The sequence below is a fragment of the Pelobates fuscus genome, chromosome 6 (genome assembly GCF_036172605.1).
Source record: "Pelobates fuscus isolate aPelFus1 chromosome 6, aPelFus1.pri, whole genome shotgun sequence".
NCBI classification, from domain to species: Eukaryota; Metazoa; Chordata; class Amphibia; order Anura; family Pelobatidae; genus Pelobates; species Pelobates fuscus.
This window is the reverse complement of record NC_086322.1, coordinates 101078475-101090664: the sequence shown is the minus strand read 5'-3', so window position 1 is coordinate 101090664 and position 12190 is coordinate 101078475. Positions and strand designations below refer to the sequence as shown.

General features: G+C 41.0%; 1 protein-coding gene across 1 annotated transcript in view; it reads left to right on the top strand.

Moving 5' to 3' along the window:
* LOC134614382 (cytochrome P450 4V2) overlaps nt 1-12190 on the top strand; it is a 44518-nt gene that overhangs the window by 19987 nt on the left and 12341 nt on the right. The window contains exons 4-7 of the mRNA XM_063458092.1: nt 4064-4254; nt 6020-6089; nt 8569-8695; nt 10309-10497. Coding sequence (XP_063314162.1) covers nt 4064-4254; nt 6020-6089; nt 8569-8695; nt 10309-10497 — 577 coding nt within the window. The remainder of the gene's footprint in view (nt 1-4063; nt 4255-6019; nt 6090-8568; nt 8696-10308; nt 10498-12190) is intronic.

Here is a 12190-nt window from a genome sequence, read left to right as displayed (position 1 = left end):
CCCCCCCCCCCCTCGGACCGGTGGGGGTTATCCCGGTCCACCCCAGAGAGGCTGTCTGGAGCTAATGTATGCACAGAGCACAGCCGCCCAGGCTGACATACTCATCTGTGACTCTCCCAATATGGCGGCAGCCGCGTGTCCTCCTGGTACCGGCAAAGCATGGCAGGATATTGAGTTTAAGCTGGACAGACTCTTTAATCAATTTTGGAAGCAAATAACAAGCAGGAAGCCCCAACAAGCTCCACCACAGCCCCAACAAGCTCCACCACAGCTAAGCGAAGCAGTCCCCATTAAAATCCACCAACGCAAAAGGTGTCGAAGACGGGACCGGAGGCACAAACAGAAATGCAGAGCCTGCCCCACGTCAAGCACTCGCCTCCACCTTAAGCCACCACAATCCCGCACCGGACGTGAAGCACCACCGGGACAGATCCGACCACCCGACAAAACAAGCTTCCACCACCTCAAGCCGCGAACCCGGCACTCAGCCAGAGACTTGCCTTTGTTGTTCCAGGTATCAGGGACTCCCAGGGTCTGCACCTGGCACCCAGAAGGGATCGGATGAGCACAAGCAGTAAACAGCAGCCTGCCAAGCATGTCCCACTATAGCCGATCCTCCACACCATGCCTTTGATCACATGAACTGCTCTCTGCACATTAACTAATCGTAAAGTAGCAAACGTTTAAACATGTCATTATTTCACCTCCTAAATTTTTTATTTATTTATTATTGCTATTTATATAATAAATAAATAAATAAAAAATAAAAAAAGAGTTTATTGTCGTAGTTCCTTACATGCCTTTACCTTAACCGTTCATGTATTATGTTATTCGCTAGTCTCATCTCATGGGGCGACTCACACTTGATTTATAACTAGTGGTTGAAATAAATACACAGTTGATAACATGCAAGCTACTCCCTAAACATGACAGCCATCTTTCACAACAATGTACTGCTATATACTCATACCCTCAGTGCAACTAGCCATGATATACGCACGTTCAGCCTAGCATGCTCAAATATAACACACTTCTGTCTATAAAAAAAAAAAATGAATCTAAAATGGATGCTGTCCAGGAGGTGGGAGGGTCTGGGAGGGAGGGTCTGCTGCTGATTGGCTGGAATGTGTCTGCTGACTGTGAGGTACAGGGTTAAAGTTTACTCAATGATGACGAATAGGGGGTGGACCGAACATCGCATATGTTTGCCATCCGTGACGAACGCGAACAAGCTATGTTTGCCAGGAACTATTCGCCAGCGAACCGTTCGGGACATCTCTATTAGTAAATAATATGCCCCTACTTGCTATACCGCAGACTGTGGCTGCTCACTGTAAAAAATTAAACAAAAGCAAAAAAACATAATAACCAAGGGGCTACTGTCCTCCCCGCTGCCCCCACCCCTGCGCGGTGGGTGGGGCACCTAAATAAAGATGGGGGGACCTACTGTCCTCCCCCCCGGCCCCCACCCCTGAGCGATGGGTGGGGGCCCTAGATACAAATTATGGGGGGGACCTACCGTCCTCCCCCCCGGCCCAAACCCCTGAGTGGTGGGTGGGGGCCCTAAAAAACAATAAGGGGGGACCTACTGTCCTCCCCCCTGGCCCCCACCCCTGAGCGGTGGGTGGGGGCCCTAAATAAAGATAGGGGGGGACTTACTGTCCTCCCCCCGCCCCCACCCCTGAGCGATGGGTGGGGGCTCTAGATAAGAATGGTGGGGGGGACCTACCATCCTCCCCCTGGCCCCCACCCCTGAGCGGTGGGTGGGGGCCCTAAAAAAACAATATGGGGGGACCTACTGTCCTCCCCCCCGGGCCCCCAGCCCTGAGTGGCGGGTGGGGGCCCTAAATTGATTGGCTTAAAGCCACCAATCAGAGTGTTCTTAGCCTAATTGCAGGGCGGGGCAAGGCTTTATAAGCCTTCCCCCGCCCTGCGGAGGTCAGTCTGCGCGGAGCCCTCCATAGGTGAAGATGGATTTTTTTTTGCACTCGGGTTTTTTCTTTTTGTCTGGGGTTTTTTTGGCGCTCGGGTTTTTTATTTTATTTTATGTTCGACGGGTATGATGGTTTTTTATTTGGCCTTTTTTGGGGCTGAAAAATGAAGATTTTAGAAAAAAGAAGACGTTGAATGGTAAGTTTAATTTTACTTTACAGGTTAGTTATTTTATTCCCCCTCACTATTTTTAGGGTGAGGGGGGTAGGTAGGGGCCTTTTTATTTGGGTGGGGGGGGTGGGTGACTAGGGGCTTGGTGTCCCCTAGTCACCTTTGATGGGGGGGGATTTGACTTAGGGCCCCCACCCGCTGCCCAAGGGTGTGGGTGGGGGCAGAGGACAGTAGGTTCGCCCCCCTCATTATCATTATGGCCCCCACCCGCCCCTCTTATTGTAATTTATGGCCCCTACACACCGCGCAGGGGTGGGGGCCGGGATAGTAGGGTTTTTTCTACAGTTCACTGTTTAGTAGACATGCCCCTACCCGCGGTATAGCGAGTAGGGGCATTCGGGAGATTTTAATCTCCCTTGTGCTATTATTATTATTATTGACCCCCATAGAGTGAGAGGGGGACCTAGGGGGATTAGGAAGTGGCGGGGAGTACTGCTCCCTGCCGCTTCTATCTTTACATATTACAAGGAGGGAGCTGCAAGGAGGGGTCAATTGGATGTAGTGGAGGCGGGAGGGGGATTACAAATAAATGAGATTCGGCATGACAGTGCTGCTTTAAATTAGAGGGGCAAAGGTTTAAAAATTATTTCAGAAAGTATTACTTTACTGAGAGGTTAGTGGATGCATGGAATAGCCTTCCAGCTGAAGTGGTAGAAGTTAACACAGTGAGGGAGTTTAAGCATGTGTGGGATATGCATAAGGCTATCCTAGATTTAAGATAAGGCCAGGGAATAATTAAAAGTATTTTTAAATATTGGGCAGACTAGATAGGCCGAATGGTTCTTATCTGCCGTCACATTCTATGGTTCTAATAGGTGTTAACAAGCTCCAGGGTGGTCTCTGTTCAGACTGGACTGTTCTGAACAGAGCCTGTTTGAAGTATATTAGCCAGTTCTATTGCAGGGGCCATAGTCACAGGGTAAAAGGCTGGCAAGCAGTCCCCTCCAAGAACTCGTGGCAAACTCACTTGAAAAGGGGAGTTTGTTACAGACGCGCGGCCTGCAGTGCAGCATGACGACTTCCTGAGGATGTGGTCCATGCATAGGGAGTCTACCTTATTCAAATTGTGGACTACGTTAGTAGTGAAGACGTGTAGAACTTGGCCTGCGATAGTGAAGCGCTTAACACGGCCTCTTCTTCTGCCTCAATACCAGTGATACCGTGTTGGAGTCACAGAGTGCAGGCTGTGTTTTACAGCATCGATGAGAAGATAATGACTGTGAGCTTCTAGTCGATGTAGACCTCACCGCTTGTAGGCATAGCTTGTCTCAGAATTGCGACCACAGTCAATCAAAGGCTTGGTTAAGTCATTCTTTGTGCAATGCCAGGATCATGGGAGCATGGAAAGAGGTATATCCTTATGCGGCAGGATAGAACTGCTTCCAGCATTAGAGTCAATTACCGTATATGACAAGATATAGATTTATATTGTCAAATATATACCAAATTGTGGCTTTTTGTTGAGAAGCACATCTAGTCTGTGTCTTACTCAGTGATCTGTCAAGCCCTGCCATCTTGCAAGTACTATTATCCCATGCACTGTGGGATATGTAAATGCCAGAATCTCTATATATTATGTTTTGATATGTTTCCTAGATATGTTGCCTTCTATTGAATGCTTTGTAAATCTTTAGAAGTAAATCATTTATATGTCTATCTTACCCAATAAGAATTTTGTCACTATATTGAATTGAAGATCTTAGGTACATCAGGGAGTACCTGATAATAAGTCTTAACATTCTTCATTTTAAATATATTACTATATGTATACCCAGTTGGCTTTGATTCTTGCATATTAATGAGGCCAAATCCTATAAAATGCATTAAAGTTGCATTAATGCTCCCTTTAAGTATATTTGATTCCACAAATTAATATAAATTATTTCTGTTCATTTTCCAGCACAGGGGATAAGTGGCGTTCTAGGAGAAAGATGATCACTCCAACCTTCCACTTTGCAATTCTTGCAGAGTTCCTAGAGGTAATGAACGAACAGTCCAAAATACTGATAGAGAAGCTTAAACAACATGATGGTAAAGGAACTTTTAATTGCTTCATGGATGTAACGCTTTGTGCTCTGGATATAATATGTGGTAAGAATTAAATATTTGAGTTATCATATGGTTAACATGTTACAATGCTGCGCCTATATTTACCTGTAGACACATTTCATTTTATAAAGTCACCAGGGTGGCTGGTGACAAAACTTGTAAATTGGAAGGTGGAAATGTATAAATGTGTTAGTTGTTAGGTGAATGTAAAAACATTTGAAATTTAGACTTTAATTAGACTTTAAATTCTGCAGTTCTTTGCCAGCCAAAGGCCTGAGAATGAAAGCTCTTTAGTCCAATGGTGGTGGTGGGAGGGTAGGGGTGCAGTTTGAATCTCTGACCTATAGACTTCCTCGTTTTTAATCAATAAATTATCACTTGGGACAGGAACAAAAAAATCCATCTTCATATCTGCACTCAACCGAATAAGAACTTGTCTGATCTTCTCCTATGCTATAGCGTGATATGTCAGGCTTTCCATAAAGTGATTGTGATCTATGTTCAGTAATGGTTCCGGATAGTGTGTCTAAAGTTTTTCCCTGTTCAGGTCTTCCTGCAAGCCCCTGCAACGTGATCATTGGCTGCAGACAGAGAACAGCGCTGGCAGCATACATACAATCACTGTGTGTGACTAAGGCTACAGAGGGACTTTAAATTATTTGGTGATAACTTGTCACCATGTATCGTAGCAGCAGAGAGGAAAATAAATCCCTCTTGTGCTGATAATCTACAGTGCAGAGTTCTCCACGAGTGCTCTGCACTGTAAAGGACTCTCTCTCTTCTGATGTCAGCTATGGACGCCCTCTGCTGATGTCACCAAGATAATCCCTCTTCTGACTTAATAAAAGGGAATTCCTCTAACATTATTGCTATGGCTAGGATTAGTGTTAAGGTTTGTTAGTATTCGTATTTAGGGTTACATTTTGTATTTAGGATTAGAGTTAGTGTTTAGAGTTAGGGTTATAGTTAGTATTAAGGTTATGATGCCAATCCTAGTTGACTAGCATCAGGACTGGCAATATATACCCAACTTATTATTATTTTATTATGTATATAGCGCCAACAAATTCCGTAGCGCTGTACAATGGGTGGACTAACAGACACATAATTGAGTTCAGACCACTGGACGTACAGGAACAGATGGGGTTGAGGGCCCTGCTTGATGAGCTTACATGCTAGAGGGAGTGGGGTATAGTGACACAAAGGGTTAGAGTACACATAAACAATGTGATTTAACTCTTAAATGAGAGAAATAAGCAGTGAGACGGCATGGGCATGATCTATACACCACAACAGTTTACAAAATCAAACACTAAATAGCCTAAAAATGTTCATGTTACTTTATATAAATATATACTTTTGTGTGGCAATTTTGTTTTCTGCGATGATTACTAAACTTACAAGACAAACATACCAACTTCTAAAATTCTTCCACACTGAAATTATATTTGAGTTCTTGTATTTTGAGATTTATAACTACTAAAAGATCCTATTCACAACATTTTTTCGTGTAAAGCAGGACAATACATGTATTTTATTTTGAATTAGTAGCACTAATTATGTACATATTATCTTTAAAACGTTGTCATTTTTTTTAATCATAAATAAGATTTATATATGTAAATGTTGCATTAAATTAATGTACCTTTTATCCTTTAAAAAATAAAAGGGAAAGATCGAAAGATGAGATTGAACACACGTAGCAAAAATGCCAATCTTGCTCATACCCTTACATGCAAAATAAGTCAACTGAAGCAGTGTCCTTAAGGGCTTAATGATCTTAAACAATGTTTATCTTTAATTTTAGAGACAGCAATGGGTACAAAAATCCACGCCCAGAGAGACAGTGATTCTGACTATATTCGAGCAATTTACGAGTATGTATATTCCTGTAATGAACTAGCTTGGCCAAAAATATTATGTTTGAAACTTGTAAACTTTAGTAGTGCCCATAAAATCATCAAAATAATGTATTCATGAATGTGAATTGCAAACTGTATTCCAAACTTTAGATTAAATTAACCAAGCTGTGACGAGGCAAAGTATTTATTTTTCTTGCAATCTATTTTCTTTTCTAAGCTTCACTGCACTTCACTGTTTAGCAAATAAAGTCTAATTTTACTTAGGTAGCTACAAAGAAGTTTCATCCTTTGCCTGGAATTGTTTTGCACCAGATTTTTATTTCTGTGAAAATTTTAAAGTGAGTCTATGGGGAGATTGGTAAATTAAGGGTTCACTTCTGTTCAATGTGATCTCAAAACAGCCGAAAAAATAACATTTTGGCTGTTTTCTTATTATATTTTCTGGAGGCTGAAGTATTTTCTCACATCCAAGAATTATTTATTTATTTATGTATATGCTCTGTGTCTTGGTTACCATGTAGAAACCAATGGCAATGACTGTAATGAAATCCCCATAGCCAATAGACTGCCAAGGATTTACATGTGAAAAAATGGGTGTTATTATTATAATTAGTAATAATATAAACAGGGCCGGCCTTAGGCCTTTAGGCGCCCTGTGTGAAACATTTTTACAGCGCCCCCCCCCCTCCCCTGTCATCCATGTATAGTGTGTGTGTGTATAGAAGTGTAGTGTTTGTATAGGGGATTTATTAAATTAATAGTGATTTAAAAATAAATATTCATTACACACACATACACACACACACAGAGTTACAGGCAGACAGTCACACAGAAACACACACAACACACAGTTACAGGCAGACAATTACAAACACACACAGGTACAGATGGACAATCATGTACATACAGCCATATATACAGTGTCACACATACACCGTTACATGCAGACAGCCACACACACATAGGCAAACAGCCACAGACAGTCACACACACGGTGTCACATATAGTTACCTCTATTCATTATGAAGGTGAAAGTAGTGCAGCTCCTGGATTCTGGTTGTTGGGGAAGCAGGGACTCCTTCCTGCTTCCCATGCATCAATTACCCAGTACTTCTAGCCCCGCCCCCACTGCATGCTAAGCCCCACCCCCATTGCACGCTAATCCCCGCCGCAATGTATTGGTTTTGTTTTTTTTAATCCCGGGTGGAGAATAATGAAATCCTCCACCAAGGTAGCCGGTAATGTGTGAGCTGTGAGCTGTTCCATGGCGCCCTGTGTGGCCGCACAGCTCGCACACCCCTAAGGCCCTGAATATAATAATTATTATTTTGTGATTTCTTGGATTTGGGCAGGACTAGGTCCCAATAATCTGTCAGCACCATTAAATCACAGCTATTTCACATTACATATTGTAAAAACCTAAATTAAGTAGATTTAACCTTCATATGTAATTCACCTAATCAATATAGTTTTGGGCAAACATAGATGCCCATTTTTTGTAGACCAGGGGTGACCAAAAGGTAGAACCCAGATGTTGTAGTACTGCTTTGCATGTAGTACATGCTTTGCATGTCTTTAGAATCCCTTTAGGATGACAAAGCTTCATGGAAACTTTAGTTTTAAAACATCTGGGGATCTACCTTTTGGGCAGCCCTGGTGTAGACCGACAACAACTTTGTGTCCTGCTAACCTTTATGTATCATTTCAAATGTTATGGTGCTGTTAATACCCTGCACTGCAATTTGTAAATTACAGCCAATTACTGCAGCTGCAACACTGCCCCCTTACTCTCTGATAGGAGACCTATTTTATTTCTTCCTCTGTCACCTATCCTCTGTCAAGTTTGTACATCACTGTTTGCTTGAACAAACATAGACAACATCTGCCCTGTTCTTTAGAGATAATTCAAGCCATATCTGAGTACATATCTGTGTACATGTGTGGATAGCACAGTCTGGGAGAGTGCTACACACAGCTAAATTCACAATATTGTATGATATGATTTTATTCAGTTTATTCATGTGATGAGTAATTTTACATTGTAGAGGTAAAATGCATGTTCCAGAGGCTTATGGGTTAATAAGTAAACAATTCTCATAGATCAGAGAGACTACTGAATGGTGAAGGGGTTTACTTGCAGTAGCACTTCCAAGAATAGATGCTACAAGTTTAGGAAATTTGCAAGTAAGTTTAATTTTTTAGTTTCTTGTTTTATATTGCCCTTTTTTATATATTAAGTCAGATATTTATCAAGACAAAAACAAGTGCAATTCTGGATGAAAGAGCTAAATAATGAGAAATCAACATTAAAAAAAAAACAGAATGTCTCTCAAAATGTTGCACTTTGCACCCAAAATTCCACCTACCTGCTAAAGTTGTTTTGGTGCTTAGTATACATTTAAGGAAATAGTGTGATGGTGTATTAAAAAAATGCAGAATATATATTGAACATGTTATTAAATGTATTTGTGGTTTTATTTTTTTCTTTCCACAGAATGAGTGATTTTGTACACCGTCGCCAGAAAATGCCATGGTTATGGCCAGACATTCTGTTTTCTAATCTAAGCATTGGAAAGAGGCATGATGCAAACCTAAAAATACTTCACACTTTTACTGACAAGGTACCCTAACCATGGGCATTGCTAAGTTAAAACAAAAAAAAGCACCTGGGACTTGAGCCTAAAAATAATTTGGTGACCCCTTACTAAAGCCCCACTTCTGGCCTCACCGCAAAGCCCGCTCCCTGTCCTCCCCAATTTCATTGCTTAACACTCTTCTTGACAGACTTGCAGTTACTTACAGACGCACAAACAAATATACACATTCACACAGACAGACCCAGACATACACACGCACAGATAGGCACAGGCACATGCTGGCAGGTACATATGGGTAGACTTAGACACAGATAGACACATGCAGGCTCTTGCAGGTACACACAGGCACAGAGAAGTTCACACTGGCATACACTGACAGACAGGTACACACAGACACACACATCCAAAGACAGACCCAAACAAGCACACACAGACACAGATAGATACACACAGGCAATACCACACACACACACACACACAATTGGGGGGTTAACTGTTGGCAGGGTGTGTTGGGGGGAGGGTAGGCTGTGTGGCAAAGTGATTTGGGAAGGTGACTTTGTGGCAGGGTGAGTTGGAGGAGAAGATCGTGCATCAATTTGGGGAGGGGGTTACTGTATGCAAGAGTATACATGCCAGCAAACCTCAATGAACTGAAGCAACATTGCAAAGAAGAGTGGGCCAAAATTCCTCCACAACAATGTGAGAGACTGATAAATTCATACAGAAAACAATTACTTCAAGTTATTGCTGCAAAAGGTGGCTCTACAAGCTATTGATTAATAAGGTGTACTTAGTTTTCCACACATGACTTCTCCATTTTGACTTTATTTTTGTTAAATAAACTATGACACTGTGCAATATATCATGCGTTGTTGTTCATCTGAGGTTGTATTTACCTAATTTTAAAGACCTGATACGGAACAGAGGATTGTTATTTTATCCTGGTATGTGACAGATGTGGCAGTAGCTTTGCCCAGTGCCTAGTAGTCTCAGTATTTCTCCTATGCCTGACACTAAGACCCTAATTTGTCTCAGTATATCTCTTGACTGGGTTGGAATTTCAGTGAAATTTCAACCCAGTCAATATGAGTATTTCATAAAGATTCTATCTTTACGAAATACTAATTTCTCTGGAGGGGGTGACAGTGATGCTTTAAATAGGGTGCATTCCAGATCCATGTGATACTATTATAGTAGTAAATAAGATCATGGAACATAACTGTACTCATTCCAAATGTCTGCCAGTGTCATTGTGTTTAATTGTATGGCCTATCGGTTCAAAGCACAAAGGTATTCCGATTTTTATGACTCATTCTTCTATTAAAGCAGCTAATGTTCAAACAGCAAATATAAAATACATATACCTAATGGCTACCATTCTTATGGTCTACCTTTCACCAAAAGGTGATTTGGAAATTAAAAATGGCCCACAATACGCATGTATTCTCAGGTATTTTTGTCTTCTTCACATATGTGCGGACCCATTTTTTAATAATGTAATGGTTGAAAGTATGTTCTTTACCATAGATCAGATATTTTCTGCTGCAGAAATACATTTAAGTCATATTAAACACATGTTCATACATTTATTTTTAATATTTTAGAGCTGATATTCAAATACCTTTGTTTATTAAAAGACTATTGCAGAAAGGGCAGAAGAAATGAAGAAATTAGAATCCAACTCAGGAAACACTGACAACTCTGAGCCACAGAAATGCAAAAAAAGAAGTGCTTTTCTAGATATGCTTCTGAGAGCTAAAGATGACGCAGGCAATGGATTAAGCCACATAGACATTCGTGAGGAAGTGGATACTTTTATGTTTGAGGTACAGTTAAATGTAATTACATGTTAAAATCCAAGAAGCTGTGATAGACCTGATCATTTTGTAGTATAATATACATATTGAACATAATGAAACTGACTATCCAGGATCATTCAAGCTACTGAAATTACTAAATTTGAATACACACTGTATCAGGTAATGTTATATAAAGTTTGCGATGGAATCTGAAGGTATCTGTTATGGAGAGAAAGACATAAATTGGGTAGAGCAATCGGAAAAGGTGTATAAAGTGTGCAACATATTTTGAAAAGATAACTCTGCAATTATATTCATTAACCCCTTAAGGACCAAACTTCTGGAATAAAAGGGAATCATGACGTGTCAGACATTTTATGTGTCCTTAAGGGGTTAAAGGTGTTCTCCAACCCTTTTTAGCGTAAAATAGAATAATGCAAAGTTCCCTTCAAAATAAACGCTCTTAGAGTGTTTTTAAAATAAGTTTTACTTACCTTAACCCAGCCCTGGGTGAAGCTGTCTGGTGCTGATCGGTGTACCTGTGTCTTGTTTGTGTCTAGTGCCTTTCTCCACCACTTAGTGTTTCACACTTAACTTTGTGTAAACAGCGTCCCGCCTGCTGGTGACCTCATACAAAACAAGATAGGTGGAGACACTGGTCAAGATCGGTATTAGCCCTATTTAAGGGAGAGATATTTAAGGGATCGATAGGCTGACTTTTGTTTGAAACAGACTATTTTATTATGTTTTTGTGATATTTGGTCCCTGAGGAAGTTTTTTTATTGAAACGAAATGCGTAGGACCGTAGACTATTAAATCAATATATATTATTAGAATTTTTTTTATTTATGTTTGTTAAGATAGTTTAAAAATACATTTATTATACCTACTTACCTGGATCCTGATTCCTATCTGGAGCTGAGAGGTCGTCAAGGGGTCCTGGTTTTTTAAAGCTTTCTTAAGGCACTTGAAATACTTCGAGTCTGTTAGTGCACTATTTTGCAGGGGCATTGTGATATATAATTGTATAGTCTTGCACATGTTTTGTTTATTTTTTCATATGTTTTGGGTATTCAGCTGTATCCCACATATTTCATATTCTATCTTTTCTGATGAAGTCTGACCTTCGTCTGACGTCACGGGAGCCACGCCAAGGTCCAATCAAAGACTTTTCATAAAGAAGCCAATGATTTGAAAGCGTATGCGCGTGCTCTGGGCCCGCAAGGGGAGGGGGAAAGGTAGGAATTAAATGGTGGAGGAGGGTAGGCATGGGATAACAAAACATTGTGGCGGGGTATGGAGTAGGGCAGGATTTAATTAGTGTGGGTGGGAGTGAGGGGAGACACGAGTTTCCCCATGCAAGTTCTGCCTACAAGGGAGAATCAATTACGTCTGTCAGCAGTGTGCAGTGTTCTGGGCTTCCTAAGTTACGTGCTGGGGGTGCAACTAGCCCCCGGCACACAATTAAAAATATTTCTAACTGTGCAGTATTTGAAGCTGAAACACTGCACATGTAGAATCCTACCACCATGATCACTTTAAATAACTGATGTGGTCAAGGTGGTTGGAGTAACCCTTTAAAATACACGTTCACCAATGAAATTCTAAATTCCGGTAATGAAAATGTGTGTTTAAAAAGACAAAACAAAACAAAAAACAAACAAACATAAGGGGCATGATGTCTGAGACTAATAAAGTGAACCCCATTCCCCAGTTAAAT